The sequence below is a fragment of the Haemorhous mexicanus genome, chromosome 1 (assembly GCF_027477595.1).
Source record: "Haemorhous mexicanus isolate bHaeMex1 chromosome 1, bHaeMex1.pri, whole genome shotgun sequence".
NCBI lineage: Eukaryota > Metazoa > Chordata > Aves > Passeriformes > Fringillidae > Haemorhous > Haemorhous mexicanus.
In genome coordinates this window covers 150222296-150238713 of record NC_082341.1, presented here as the reverse complement: position 1 = coordinate 150238713, position 16418 = coordinate 150222296, and the positions used below count along the sequence as shown (strand labels likewise).

At 42.7% G+C, this 16418-nt stretch overlaps 1 protein-coding gene across 1 annotated transcript in view; it reads right to left on the bottom strand.

Moving 5' to 3' along the window:
* Positions 1–956: 956 nt before the first annotated feature.
* The window catches only part of CCN4 (cellular communication network factor 4), a 34457-nt gene continuing 18995 nt past the window's right edge, over positions 957–16418 (bottom strand). The window contains exons 2-5 of the mRNA XM_059867366.1: positions 8292–8571; positions 4315–4572; positions 2186–2379; positions 957–1327 (exon numbers count right to left, since the gene is read on the bottom strand). Of these exons, the coding sequence (XP_059723349.1) occupies positions 1028–1327; positions 2186–2379; positions 4315–4572; positions 8292–8571 (1032 nt within the window). The 3' untranslated portion in view covers positions 957–1027. The remainder of the gene's footprint in view (positions 1328–2185; positions 2380–4314; positions 4573–8291; positions 8572–16418) is intronic.

Genomic DNA, 16418 nt, shown 5'->3' with positions numbered 1-16418 from the left:
GGCTTTTCCCATAAAATTCACCATGCAGTAGAATCTGACTGAGAATAACAGAGGGGTGATTCTAGGACTGATCTCAGTGTGACAGATGTTAGACTTCAGCGGCAAGGGTCAGACCATCAAATCCTGGTGTCTAATGTTGAATATAAAACATACATGCCAGTTTTCCAGCTTAGACAATAACACTCAAGAAATGACAGTAAGGATGTCTGAATCTCATGTCTAAGCTAATGACAGCCATACTTTTGCTGTCATACTAGTGCACTGCTCTTTCCTATGGGCAATTAAACTGCTGGCTTAGTAAATGACAGTGCCATCAGAACTGTCATTTAAGTCCCAGCATCAGTACATAAAGGAATTTCTGGCTACTGTTAATGGATGAAGAGCTATTAGAATTAAAAATCTTGTTTGTTCAAGGCCTCTTCAAAAACAGTGTGACAAAACAAAGAGATTTAACAGCCTTAGGTTTTAGCTTTCATATTTTCTAGATTCTGGACTGCATTGGTTTATAACACTGAACTTCATACAAAGTGTTAGCAAGTTCTCTTCACGGCTTAGTTAGATAAAACAATCCTTTTCTAGCCCAAGAACTTAGGACACCACTGGAGCTTCAGGCCCAAAAAGTACAAACAGCAGCAAATTGAGGAGAGCAAACTGGGAGGATGGGACTTCATGACCTGAAGCTGTAATTGGACAATTGACCCAATATGAAAATGGACCCAAAACTGATAAAAGTGTGAAAATTCATGACCTGGGGTCCATCTTGGGTGTAGCCTTGGCTGGGCTCTTGTACTGGCCAGGGTATATTCTTTGAAGGCCTTTTTAATAAATACCTTTAAATAAATACCTTTAAATAAATACTTTATTCCTTTCACACTGTCTAGCCTCTGTTCTAGGTAGCCTCTCAAGGCATCAACATCCTAACTTGGGAAAAAAACAAATTGCACATTGGCAAAGGATGAAGATTCTCCTTTTATTTTAAAACCTCTGTAAAATCAGAGCAAAGGGTCAATTCCAGCATTCAGCCAATTTAATTAGCGATTTCAGAGTAATCATAGTAATGAGCCAAATCAGCAAAGATGTCATTAGGGTTCCTGCAGTTCAGGTTGCAAAAACAAGCATTGATCCACATAATTTTCCAGGAAAACTCAGTTCCATCTGGGCACTGAAAGCTCACTTCAATGGTCTTGGACTTGTAGGGTGTGCAGCACCTGTTGTCTGTGCAGACACCGCAGTATTTGGGCCTGTAGGGACTTTTGCTCACACATCCAGAGATGGTGTAGTTCATGGGCTCATTCGCCCTGTAGACAGCCAAGCATTTCTTCCCAGGCTAAATCAGAGAAAAAAATTAAAACAAAGAGGTTAATATTCAGTGCTGATACATGTAGGAAATAAAACCCACCTTGCTCTTTATAACTCCTGAAAGGAGGCTGTGGCAAGGAAGGGGAAATCAGGGGGATGAGGGGCTCAGCCTCTTCTACCAGGTAAGCAGTGGTAGAACAAAGAGAAGTGGCCTCAAATTGTGCCATGAGGGGTTCAGGCTGGATATCAGGAAAAATTTCTTCACTGAAAGAGTGGTTAAGCATTTGAAAAAGCTGCCCGGGGAAGTGATGGAGTCACAGTCTCTGGAAGTATTCAAAAAACAAATAGACGTGGCATTTTGCAGTGTGGTTTATCAAGCATGGTGGTATTCAGTGGAAGGTTGGGCTTACTGATCTTGGACATCCTTTCCAGCTTTAAGGATTCTATTATTCTATTCCATGATTCCTATGTTTTAAGGGATTTGTAGCTATTAGGAAGGGTTTTACAGCCCTGACCTAGGCGGTGTGAAAGATTTACATGTTTAGACACAGGAACCCAAAAGCTGCAAGTGGGATACTTGCACAGTAGAGTTCATAGCCATGACCAGGCCTGCAGCACTGCTTTTCTGCCAGCTGAGAACGGGGCTGTCTGAGCCAGCATGGAGCACAGCAGGCTTGGCTTGGCTTTCCTTGCAAGGACCTTTTGGCTGGAGCTGAAACTCTCAGGGAAAGGTTTTCATACCAGCACAGGCAGGACATATTTTGGAACTCTGTGCAGCACAGTAAGTCCATGTACAACTGCAGCCTCCTGAGGCTTGAACGCTGCCAAACAAAGGCTGACTCAGTGTCCCTGCAGCTTGAGGGGTGCACAAAGGAAGAGCCCCCACCTTGATGTGCTGGGTTATATCCACCTCACAGGGCCTCATGTTGCACAGGCGGCTCTCCTTCAGGAGCCGGCACTGCTCGTTGTCGTTGGAGATCCTGGTGGAGATGCCCAGCCCACAGGTCTTGGAGCAGGGACTCCAGGGTGAGGTGTGCACGATGCAGTTCTTCTGCCAGGCTTCGTCCTCTCCCTCGTACGCTGCGGACACAGATTAACCCCACATTATTCAGCCCGGGCAGCTTTACATATTAAACACCCTCTGCCCAGCTCATTGCACATTCAGGCCACTAACCCAAATAACTAAACCACAGCAAAGTGGCTCAGCATTCCTATGGACTCCCTCATCCCACCCCCTTTGTGCTGACCTACTTGTGTCAGACTCTCCATCTCTGCGAGCGCTCGGGGCCAGGGCTCATTCCTTTATTCCCCTTCACAGCCTCACACAAGGGGGTCCTTGTCTGGGACCCCCAGGTGCTGCCACAATATAAACAATTACAGAAGCCTGAGCGAGTGGGTGGAGAAAGGGATGAGATCTGATCTCACCATGAAGGTTTATTCTGAGCCTATTCAATTGGTTCCCCATAGCAGAAAGTGGTCAGCAGTCTCTGCTGGATGGCAGAGGGCTTGGGAAGCAGCCACAGCCTTTCACTGGGAGGAAGAACAGCTTCAATAGCTCTCAGAGAGCTCAGCAGCCATTTGAAGAAAGGGTGGGCTCTGTTTTGAAAGCAGCCAACAACCCCAGTTATGGTTCTGTCCCAGCCTCAGCCAAAGTCCCCACTGCTTTACAGCTCACAGGACAGTCACAGGCAAAACTCTGATAGAAATTGATGCATTGAGCTTGCTTGCTGTTACATTTATTATTATATTAATTATTATATTAAATGTAATAAATGCTACTCTGACTTCTATAAGATTTCTCCTTAGAGGAGAAAAGTCAGGAAAGCAAAGCTATATTTTGCCCTTTTTGAGACACAGGTTGTGAGGACCTAAGGCCAGTTTCAGTAGTAGATATTTTGAATTTGGACCCACCCCACATTTCAGAGCTATCAGGGACAGAGAAGCAAGGGCTAAACTCTGCTGGTTTTAACCCACAAATGAAGACTGTGGCTTTTTTTTGTACAACAAAAGACCAAGGTTTGGGAAAAAGCTCTTCCCACCAAGGAGTCAAAATCTTTGTTTACAACAATCTGATCTCTCCTTGAGCTCTGCTTTTGTGAGATGGTCTAAAACATGGAGCTAATGTGGCTAATGTCCCTACAGTGTGTCACAGGGCATTTTGACAAAAAAATTAAGACATATGGCAAGTTGAATCCCTCTTAGGCATTTGGGACCAAATTTGAGGCAAATGAAAGTACCTCTGTGCTGTGGGTTATATGATCATTATTATAAATGTGAGTGTGAGGACAGAATGTTTAATGATGCCATCAGTTCAGAATTGATGAAAAGTTGTATTACCACGAAGACAACTTAGCCCATCTCACAGTGTAATTTCCACACAATAAATGCCTTCAAGGTGCTGTGTAAGTTTGAGAGTCCTAAGTTCTATCCTAATGTACAGGGGCTTCAAAATTGCACTACAATAGCAATATAATCTGGACAGAAGGCCTTGGTCCCAAATTAAACTGAGTCCATTTTCTTTCCCAGAGGGTTCAGACTGAGGGAAAAAAAATTAAAATGAAGAATTAAAAAGGACTTTTATTATCTTCAGAGTTCCAGCAGACGTGTCCTTCGAAGGGGTCTTTGGAACACAGAATTCCAGAATGGTTGCACAAGCATGTTGGATGAATATCATATTGACAGAATTGTGAGCTGGTTTGTGTTGGAAAGGACCTTAAAGATCATCTCAGTGAACTCCCCTGCCATGGCCAGGGGTAGCACCCACTAGATCAGATTGTTTAGGGCCTCATCCAGCCTGGCCTTCACCACCACCCAGGGATGGGACGTCCAAATCCATATTGCTACTAAAGAGTTCCACGGGTGTTTGCCTGTCCTGTCCTTCAGCACGTGCTGTGTGGGAGGCTGTGTCTCCCTCCCAAAGGTTAGACACCTGCCAGGTCTGGCAGTACAAGCTGATACTCTGCTTGTAGACTCTGCCAGATGGCAAAGGAGAGATCTGCCCCATTCCCACCGTACCTGCGGAGGAGATGTGACGTGGAGATGTCTTCCTGATTTTCCTGGAGTCATCACAAACCCACTGCTCGCAGCACTTCCCTGTCATCTTAATCAGCTTTGGGTTTGGGCACCAGACAAGTGGAGGACGTGAGTTTGTGCACATGGGAACACAGCCCACAGCCCCATTAATGCACGTGCAGTTGTATTTGCAGTTGGGCTGAAATGTCTCCCCGTTCTTGTACCTGACTCCATTGAGGACACATCCTACACCAACAATCTCTGGAAAGAAAGAAAAAGAGAGAAAAACACGCAGAGCACCATTAAAAGAATGCTGGCAACAAACAGCTCCAATGTGTTCCTTTACCAAGCTGATCCCTGGGCTGGCAGTGCTGCAGAGCATCGTGTTCAGCCTGATGCTGCACCGTGTGGAGTGACACCATCTAGGGAACTGTTTCCATTCTAAATCCCAGTAAAAAAAGAGAACCTTTTAATGCTTCAGTGAAAAAATAAGTTAGAAAATAAAACAAGTTTTATCCACAAATTTTTACTTAAAAAAACCAAGAACATTTCATAGCATGGTGGTAGGAACTGCTCACAGGGGGAGAAATCAAAGTAATTTAAAAAATACTTGGTGAAATTTGAGGTTTTCAGAGACATGTGAGACATTCATGGAATTGCACATATGACACAGCTGTTCACAACACCTGTGTATATCTGAAGCAAAAAGGGAGAACAAACATGGGAGCAAAAGGAGCACTTAAATGGCACTGGATTCCTATATTTAGGAAACTGGATCTTACCCAGTTTATCACAGAGCAGTTTTCTAGGAAAATGAAGTACACGTTATAAAGCCATAAAAATAAATAATTGATGTACAATTTTTTTGTAAGAAATTACTTTAAAAAGTCAAGCCTTTTGATTGCCCATGAACAGGAATCACAGAGCAGCATTTTTTGTTTGTTTCAAATTATAGACAGTTATTTGGAAGCAGTGGCTTTCAATGGAAAATTCAAACTTTAGTCCCTTGTTTAGTCACATGGAGGCACTGCTCACACAGTGGTTGGGTTGCTTATGTTTTGAGTCTGATCAGAAATGGAGCTGCTTCAGGAAAACACAAATTGAAATGCTGGATTAAAACTCTGCAAAGGCTTCCTATTTTTAGAATGAGCTGAATGAAAACATCAAGCACAAATCCCTTCTTCTGCACAAAAATGAGAGCTGTTGGAAATTCAAGCACAGGTCTAGATCTCCAGTTCACACTCAGCTCCAATTTTTGTAATCCTTCAGCCTTTGTACTGAAAAAGAAAGCAATCAGTGCTGGAGCTGGGCCTGAGGATTCAGAGAGACTTCTAGGTATGCACACAGATTATGACAGTTCAAAAAATGCTGTGTCTTCTGGTGTTATCCTATGAGCATATTCCTCCTGGATTATGTTAATTTAGTCTCCTGAAGATCTCATAAACCAAAAAGTTCACCATGAGAACATCCCCAAACACAAAGGGGTTTTGAATGCCTTCATGAAGAACCTCACTGAGCATCAAAATAAAGCAATTTGGAGGCACATCCCTATTCCCAGCCCCACGTGCACAACACCTGCCTCACCCCCTGGGCCCATGCTCAGCACCTGCTGCCTCTGCTTTGCTGCAGAGAAAAGCCAACAACAAAAGCAGAGCTGCAGTGACTCCCACCAGGCTCCTGTTTGATGTCTGTGAGGTTAGATCCTGGGGCACACCTCAGCATGGCAGTCCAGATACAGCCTGAATTTCACTCAGTTTGACCCCACTCCTTTCCCAACACATATTCCTGACTCTTTCAGGGTCTTTAGTCTCCATAAATTACATTGTTTCTGTGTCCCTTCACATCCTGGATTCTCTAGATCCAGCCAAAATCATCCATATGCAAACCCAGTTCTTCACAGCAGTTAATCCCCAACACCAGCACAGGATTCCCACTCACAGGAGCTTTCAGTCCCCAGGTCAGGACAGAAGCTGGTGGGCTCAGAGCAGGGTGATGCAGCCTCTGTGTGGCCCAGGGTACAAAAAGAACACATCAGCAGAGCTGTCCTGTACCTCTGCCTGGGTGCTGAACACAAGGGAAAGGCCCCGGGTTTCTCTGGCAGTCAGAGACAATCTGCCTCACATCCTCCCCATGGAAAGATCTTCCTCTTGCTCCCTTCAGCTGTGCAAGCTGTATTGCTGCTCACCAAATAACCATAAATGTCACATAACCACAAATGTCACATGTTGTCATGGCAGTAGGGAAGCGAAAGCACAGACTGGGAATCCCTCCAGAGCTCCCTGGAGGAGCTGGGATCAGTCTTCCTCCAGCACAGGGCTGCTGCCACCAGCACACCGAGTGCCTGTCATGTGTGGGAGGACTGCAAAGACCAAAAGATATCCAACTAAGAAAACAACCATTTAAATAAATAAACAAATGCAAAGCAACATGAGGGCCTTTAAAGAGGCCTAGGAAGCCTGATAGCTTTGAGACAACATCCAGCCTGTTTTCCTCTCCCAGCACAGGGCCAGCTGTAACGATGTCATTCTGGACAATGTTTGTCTAACCTGCTCTCGCAGACCTCTCATGAATGTTCTACCCACACTCCAGACAATACATTTAAATGATCTCATATCCTCTTTTCTTAACCTTAATCTTTTCTAATCTTGAAAATCACTGTTTAAGCTTACAGCTCCTAGCACGTAACTTCTCTTGTTGTTATTTTGCCTGTATCCTACAAAAATCTGGTCAGACTGCACTTTTTTTTTTTTTTTTTTTTTTTTTTTTTTTTGGTGCCTGAGCCAGTGCAAAGCCAAGGTCATTTTTTACTAGACTTTCCACCCTTCTGCTGAGGAAGATCAATGCCTAGTATCACTTCTATGAGAGTCTGCCAGCTTACCCTGAACTTCTTAACTCTTCAAACCTGTCTCTTGTGTAACCTCTGCTCATATTATAAGTTTATTGAAGCCCACAGTTTGCAAACTTTTTCCTCTTCTGTCGATCAGTTATTCTATAAGTCCGTCTCACAGTCAGCTCACCTCCAGGTTTCCTTTTACCTTTACGTTTTCTCTTAAATAATTTGTTTTTATGTTCCAGTCCAGAAGCCCCTTGATTTGAATATTTTTTTTCCTGTTTATGAACCTAAAGCCATGGCCATATGTTCTAATAACTTACTAAAAGCAGCCTTTCTGATAAGCAATGCGCGTGGTTGTGCTGATGGTCTTTTCACTTTTAATCATTCCCAGAGTAATAATTTTCAATAATTTCTGACTTTCATGAGAGGATCAGAGTTCCCTCATGTTCTGGAACTCAGAACAAGTGAATATACTCTTAAAACACTACCAAATTTCTTTTTGTGCTTTTTCATGAAAAGCGTTCCAGTGTCACAGAACCAAGAGTTTGCTGTCAGAGGTGGGAAGAAATCCTTCTGCCTCATAACAGCTAATGTGACTGTAACCATTGAAAAATTAAGGTTTAAACCTCAGTTTGTAACTGACAAGCTCTGATTGGCGATGATTTATTCCTGATCATCCTGACAGGGTATCCTACAGACCACACGCTATCCTTCTAAGGTATTTGCTATAAGGAAATTAGCCAAAAATATTCCCTTAATGCCGTGGTTTTTGTGTAGGGGCCCATATTGCTTGTCTTTAAATCCAGCTGCCTTCCTATCCTTCCTTCATCCCCAACCTACTACAGCACCTCCTCCTGTTATAGGGAGTACAGAATAATCTATTTACGCATATGGAGACTTTCAAATGCTGGTTGGTCTTTGCTCTTGGCAGCAGCCAAACCAAAGGAATCAAAAGGCAGGAATTCAGATGTCATTTCTCGCCCAGCCAACTGCCCTGAGAACGAAGACAGCTACAGGGGAAGATGATGCACAGAAGAGCTGATAAGCACGAAGCCAGGTATCTAAAACGAGATAAACCTCAACCCCTGCTCAGCCTGACGGGAGCTGCCAGCCTATATCTAATCAAAAATATATGTACATCACTTACGTGCACATACTCCTATTTCGTACCTAGGTCTGTCTCCACTGTAATCACAGTACAAGCCCCTGTGGAAGTCACAGGTGTCAGCCTCTGTGCAGCTCTCCCCTCGCTGCCTGGCACACGTCTTGCAGCAGTCACAGCCGTCCGTGACCAGGCTGACGCCGGCCGCGCACCGCGGCGGGGACTTGGGGCACTCGCAGGGCCACCTGCAGTACTGAGTCCGTGTGTAGGGCTCTGCCGTGGCTGGGACAGTGCTGCTCATGGTGAGGGAGGTCTGGCCAGTGGCCTGCAAACAAAGAAACACAGCTTGGAGAGCGTTACAGAGAAATGGGGGCTGCAAACCCTGTGCTGCTTAGTCCTCAGTTAAAATTCCCTCAGGTCTCATGAGTGAAAAAAGAAACTTCAACACCCCAAGCCTGCAAGTCAATTATTCATTATTCATTATTCAATTATTCATTATCAATGAATTATCAAATTCAAAATTTGATGATCAGATAAGAAACCTGATCAAGGTTAATCAAGTTAGGAAAGGAATTTAATGCAACACAGTGATGCAATTCCAGATCACTATTACTAAGATCATGGAGTGCTGGGATGCCATAGTTCATACCAAAACCCACAGAAGGTAGAGGCTCATTGCATTCTGAGCTCTCAAATCCCTAGACAACAAACTCTGGATGACATTTAACAGCACCAGCCATGCTTGTGGCGCAGGAAGGGTGCAAATTGGGCAAGTGACAAAGCAAAGACTTCACTTTTCAAAGAGGATCACTGCAAAGATAACCTGTGCTGTACATGGGGGTCAAGCAGGGCACAGTATCTCAGGCACAGAAACAAATGGAGTTATTCACATGGGGTCAACAGCAGAAGGAATGTGGCACTGCTTGGGCACATGTGGTCTTGAAGCCCTTTCTACTGTTGCAAAAAATAAGAGTGCAACCCTAGAAACTCCAAAAAAGGAAAATCAGACTCTAGAAATTGCTAAGGCAATTCCCTCCATTGATGCCTTCCCTATACTGTACTTTATATCCCCAGTGTGTTTTTCTTTTTGCTGTTTGAGATGTCTCAAACAAAAGGCTTTCCAAAATCTCTCCCTGAAGAAAATGCCTCACCCAAGAGTTTGTGGGGAAAGACCCCACAGCTGGTGAGCTACCCATCAGGATATCTTTGCAAAGTGCCTTTACTGTCTTTTACAGCTTCTTCGCTAGCAAGCTCAGATTTTATTAAAGTACATTTCTAAGCCTGCCACTGATGTATCTGAAGGTGTATTTAAACATCTTGGAAACTGGTTATCCTATATTTAGAACACTAAATTGTGAACACATTGCTAATCACTGCCAAATAGACAATGTGTTTGCTCTGGGCATAATTCCCAATTCCATTAAGGCCCCCTTTACAAACAGTTGGCCCTAAAGTAGGCTTAAAAAACACCTTTAAACTCTTGTTTAAACTAAAACATACCAATATAATTTACTCCCACTTTAAGGCTCCTTGATGCTGTCAGAGTTGTTAAAAGAGGAACATTCAGATCGATGAAAAGCCCTGGCCTTTCAATAGTAGGATTTTTCATTCCACTCACAATCATTTGAGCAGGTGCAATAATCTGCCACTTGAGAAGAGAGGCCTCCTCAAGTGCCATAAACCTATTTACTTTGTTGCTGATCATTAAAAAAGGTGCTTAATAGTCAGGTCCAGATATACAGACAAAAATCACACAGCTATTTAAAGAGCTCATTGCCACAGCCCAGCCCTGTAAGTAAATCCCTTCACCGTCCCCTGTTTCTATTGTCAACATGAGCAAGCAGCTTCTCCCTGTGCAGATATGAACGTGTCTGTGAGCCAGCACACGTAGCAAAGAGGAGCCCTCATGCTCCTGTGGGTTTAATTCACATGTGAAGGGCTGAGGCTGAATTCTTGTAAAGCACAGAATAGCTAGGAGACATTTGGTGGCTTGACAAGAGTTTAGAGTAAGTTATTCAACAGCCCTTCCTCTAGGTCTGACACCTGAGCTGGCCAGGGAAGCCTTTCCAGTGTCCTTACAGTGAGGAACTGTTGTGGATGTGCTGGCTGAATTGTCCAGAGGTGTGGCTGAGTCCATTGGATGGATAGTGCACTTGAGCATCTTCAGATAATCAGTGTGGACAGGCATTAAAGTACCATCACTCCTGGATTTTACAAACAGGGAAGGCATGGAGTGGTGGGGTTGGCATCATGTCCTAGGCTCCATCACCACCTAAGAAAAACCCAGACTTTGGAAACTTTTTTAAAAGTGCACAACCTCTACAGCCTTGCAGGTTCTCCTCCTCTCCTCTCCTCTCCTCTCCTCTCCTCTCCTCTCCTCTCCTCTCCTCTCCTCTCCTCTCCTCTCCTCTCCTCTCCTCTCCTCTCCTCTCCTCTCCTCTCCTCTCCTCTCCTCTCCTCTCCTCTCCTCTCCTCTCCTCTCCTCTCCTCTCCTCAGTCCCTCAGACCTTCACTGAGGGAAAAACCATTCTGCAGATTTATAAAATTATTGGGTTTCCCATTTCCATGGTCACTGGAATACCTAAGTCTCTTTGGAAAAGTCATTCAGCCCTACTACTTCAACGTCCCAGAACATTTTAGAAAACAGACCCTTCCATTTTAATGAGTATGTTGGTTAAATCATCATGACTAATGCTTTCCACAAGTGCTATCAAACAGGAAATCACACTGTAAGAGCCTTCCCCAATGGCTGTCCTTCATTAGAAAAAAAAAACCAAAAAAAACCCCTAAAAAATCCACCCATGTAATTTAAAGTTTCAGGAATCATGTACTTAGGGTCAGTATAATGCAGAGGAGGACAATGATTTTGTAAGAAATCTGAAATAAGATTTCAAATTAAGAAAGAGAAAAGAGCAAAGAGAAAATGAACACCAAAAGTCACAGTAGTGGGGATTTGACAAGCTTATTTCAAAATATCAGAAAGATAAAAGCATATGCCTGTTAGGAAATTAATTTTCTGAAGTATTGGTAATTAACCTGTTACATTTAATTATTCTTTAATCTTGGATTTGTTACCTTGGGTGCCCAGGAGAAAATATTCCACCAATTTTATTCATGAGTTCTAATTTTTCTGCTTCTGGAGATACAAGACCATCCTCATTAAAACAAGATGAAGCCTTTCTCACCTGCTGTGCCTGATAATTCTCTATTAAAGTCACTCCTGATTTATGCTTGGAAAACTCAAAAATTACTTTCTTTTTGCATCTGCAGAGGAGATTGCTAGCAACAATTCCCAGCTAATTTCTGTCTTCACATTCCAGAAAAGAGAAGGAGAAAATAAAAAAATTACCCACTGTATGCCATAGCCACAAACTCAGTATTTTTAATAGCCAGGAGTTTTATTACCAAGTTTCAAGATATTAAATGGATAGCAGCATTTTAGCAGCACATTCCTCCTACTGGCAACATATATTTTCAATCTGTTCAAAAATACTGCAATTGTATGTTTCAGTTTTGAAAACTGAAAGAACCAAGCTATGGTGCTGAAACCAGTGTATGTAGCCCAAACTACAAGCTAGGCAGACTTATTCAGAACTTTTACATAGTACATGAGAAGCCTCTACCTTTGCTTTAAAGCAGCAAAGTGTCACAATATACCCCTTTGTTTCCAGCTTTTACAGATGTTTAAAAATATATTCACGTGCATTGATTTTACTGTTTCAGTGCTGAAAGATCTCACTCTTAAAACCTTTTTCTTTCAAGTATTTTTCTCTTCAGCTGTGTGAAGGTAGGGAGAGGCTATCCCAGTTCTTCTCTTCCAGTTTATCGATGGGGAATGTTCAGACAGGATGGTGACTTCTAAATTGGATTCCTTTGGCTGCCAAGAGAACTGGAGAAGTGGTTCCATAGCAGCAGAAGCCTTAGTACTTTATGAGCTCCCACTGTTTTCTCCTTGGTGGTAATTTAGTCTCAAAGGGGAACTTTTTACTTCAGTCAGAGCTGCCCAAGATGTGTTTTGCAGGAATCATGTTGTTGGGTGGACTACATTTAATTTCTCACAGTAGAACACATTAAAGAAGTAGTTTTAACCTACATTTCCGATACTGCCTTTCTGAGCAAATGCCAGATGTTGTTGATGGAGGGATATGATGTGATCTGGATTATCCTGTTCTCTATCTCTGACACACTCACAAGTGAAAATGATTAGTGAGGAAATTTTATTAAAACATTCTCTGTACTACAAGGTCTGACAACGTCATCCTGTCACTGTTTAGAAGTAAGTCCAGATTTAGAGTTTGACTGTACTAGACAAGAACACTGAAGTTCAAAATGCAGTTTTATGCAGACACTTTGGGATGCATCTCCTAGGAAAGGGCTGAGCACTTGCACATAACACACATCTGCTTTCCCCTGGTTCCACCTACTGGCTGAACTGTTGAGACAGCACAAGCAGAAATGCCTGTAGAGTCAATCCCAGTTCCAAGAACAACCCTAAGTATTCCCACGATCCAAAATTATTTTCAAGACACTCCAGGAGACTCACACACAGCCCCAGAGTTTCTGGCACTAACCTGATGTAGCACATTCCCAGGGGAGCACAGCCTCTGGAGCTCAATTGTAGCAGCGTGTGCCTGCTAACACCCGAATTTTTACTCAATAAATAAGTAAAAAATGAAGAGACAAAATGAAATACAAACGATCCATTAAATAAAGCCACATACCTTTCCATCCCCCAGCTGCATTTCTGGGCAAGCATAGAGAATGCTTAGTTTCATTCCAGAACTGACAGAAGTTAAAAACTCATAATGCTTGTCAGAGAGATGGCAATGTAGAACAGGACCTGGCTTACATCAGTGGGCTTAAATCAGGCCCTCGGGGTAGACATTTGTTCTTGATTTTGCTCAGCTGAAACTTCTGTGCTGAATATTTCTGAATATTTGCCTTATTATTATACCCAAAACAGATGGGTTAACAGAGAGCCAGTTCTTACAGGGAGATCAGCAGTAATCACAGTACCACCAGAACTTCCTCGCTGTTAAACTATTGCAACAAATCCCTAAGTCCCCATGAATGCTCATAAACTGTCACAAGCTAATTCTAGGGACAAGTAGCATCAGGACAGAGATATAAATCTGATTCTGCAGGACACATAATTTCATGGTCAGAGGAAAGTATGATTAAGCAGGGCTTAGCTTCTCCACGCATGAGGGTCTAGATACCTCATTAAAATTGATCCCAGACATGAAATCTCCTGGACATATTATGAAATAACAGACTCAGAACCCAGAAAATGTAAGACAGTTTTAAAGATGTCAGGTGCCAGCTGGATTTATTCTTGCTGTGTATGGTAGGTTGAGCAGAAAAGAATGTTCTGCATGAAGCAAAACACCCAAAAGCCTAAGAAAATAAAATATTCCCAGTGAGCCAACCAATTTATGTCTGTGGATACATGAATGATGAGCAATCAGCTTCCTGTAGCTTTATTTTGGGAAATGTATCTGTGGGAAGAATGTAGACAGATGTTTGGAATAGCCTTTTCTAACTCAGTTTAGACAATTACAGAGTAAAGATTACATACATTCATCTCTTTGCCAAAAGATTGCTTATCCTGGCAAACTCAGTGTGACCTCCCCTTTTCTTCCTATTTCTCCATGGAGTATTCAGAGAGAAAAAAATGTTCCCAGTTAGAAAGCAACCTGATGTTTTATAACTGTTGCCCCCTGTAGAAGCACTTATTTAGAATAGGGTGACCTAAAAATGTTTGGGCATCATAAACAAATTGACACTGCCACCACTGACTCCACAAATAGAGATATTGAACAGCACAATTTCTGTGCTCTAAGAGCATTTTAATGTCTTGTGCTGCAATGAGCTCATCCCGTGAAACAAGCTTGAACTGGAGTATGAAAAGTAACAGGGAACATCTGGAGGAGCAATGAGAAAAGTCTCCAGAAGGTACAAGCAGACAGACTTCAGTTTTAGGAAAGGGAAAATGTGTGCTGACCATCCAAGATGACAGAGTTTGAAACCATCCTAAAACTGTACAGTACAAGATATGGCTGTATCTGCCAAAAGCTGGGTAGCAAAACCAGTATCAGTTCCAGCAGCCAGACAGGAGCAGAGTGCTTTGGCAGAGGTTTTACTTTACAAGTGGCCTTGTTCTGCATTTGCTTATCTCCTTTTCAGTCACGGCTGTGAAATCAAAATGAAGATACTTTTTGTCTTCTTGCCCTCTTGGGGACATTCTTCCATGTTGTGCATAAAATGTAAAGAAAAATTCAAAAGCTCCACTTATTTGTTTGTTTGGTTGTGGTGTCTTTCCCCATGGCAAGAATAGTCCAGATTTCAATTAAGTTCTTCAATATTATCATGGTTTTCATGATTTTTTAAAATAAAAATATAAATCTGCATTTTCAAGTATCCTGAATTTTCTGTTTCTGTTCCAATGCATAGAATTTTGACCTAAAACAGCTTTTCATTTTTCAATTTCAATGTTATTTAAATTCTCTAATCTGAAACAATTTATGTGATCTAATATCTGCTCCTCTCAGGAGTTGCTAATTAACTGAATAAGTCATGCATCCCTATTTCCCTTAAATAGCAATTTTCCCTCCATATCAAGTTTTCACAACTATTTCTCTGTAGCTCTGAATTCCTGACTTGGACACTGTATTTTCCAACTATCAGTTTCTTGTCCTTGAAATCCATATTAAGTGCTCTCATTGCAATTGTTATGTTAATAAGTTTATTTAGATGCAATATGGAAAAGAATCTGGTTTTGGTGAGATATCAATAGAACAAATAATTTCCTGGACTACCATCTTGAACTCTCACTTCAAATGGTTTATGGGAATTTGCAGTCTAGAGCATGGCAACCAAGATGGTCAGAGACCAAAAGAGAAGACACTGAGGGAGCTGGGCTGCCCTCAATCCACTCTTCCCAGGGGTAGCAGAGGGGGAAACAATGGGCAGAAGCCACAAAATATATTTGGGGAGGTTCTGAACACAACTTCTTTACCAGCAGAGCAATGCACCACCAGGACAGGTCGTCCAGGGAGGCTCTGGATTCTCCATCCTCACGTGTTGCACTCAGAGGGCAAGGACAACCAGCATTCCTGGCAGCCTGTGCAGGCACACCTTGCCAAATCCACATGTGAAAATGCCCCCAAACCCAAACCACCTACAGGGCATCTTCCCCAGTTCAGTTCTGCATTGTGCCACCTAAAGTCTGCTTCTGACTCAGGGAATAAAAACGGATCTATTTGTTAAATGGTGCATATAATGCAGATAAAAGAATTCTATTTTTCAGGACTATCCCATCTCCTATCATAAGCCCAGCCAAACAAAAGCTATTTGACAGATTATTATTTTATTTGATAACAGGAAACATACCATAAATCTGGTTTTCTAGCTGGAAGGAAAAAGAAGCTGCTGCTATTGCTACTTTAATGGCCCCTTTGGAGCACATGGTATTCCTGGCTTCATTCAAAAAACATAGCTGCCATTTAATACTGTGTTATATCACTATATCAAAGCCACCTCAAGACTCTCAATGAAAGATGAGCAGTCTTTGCACTGCTACATCCCTGTGGTTAAGTAACAAAGAGATGGAGCCTCCAACTTGTCTGAATAAACAGCAGCATTTCCAGATACAGAGTCCCAACACAAAAGGGTATTTTGTGCCAAGTGTGGCATGTTTTGGTAACTGTGGCTCACAAAATATTGAGATCTGCTGGAAAATGCAGATGGAAGACAGAGGTCAGCAACATCCTTAGGGCCAATAGAAGATGCCAGACTTCTGCATACTTGAGGAGGACCTGAAACTAATCCTGAGTCTGAATGCAGAACATTAGCATCCAGCTTGAAGTGGTGTGTGCTATCTCACCCTTTGCCAGGCAAAATCAGGGCACAAGTCTCTTGCATCAGCATCTGAAGTGAGCTGGTTCTGGGTGAGCAAAAGGATCAGTAAAGCAGCATTTGTACATTTGAAGCAAAGGCATCCCCAGCACAGTGGATGGTGGCCTGATCTGGGTGTGGTCTGGCCACACCTGTGTGAGGAAAGCAGCTTCTCTTCACAGAATCATGGAATCCAAATAATCAGACTTTAACTAGAGCCTGTGGCTCTTTCTAGAAAACCAAATCAGGAAAGCTGTGAAACCCAGAGTGGGAGAG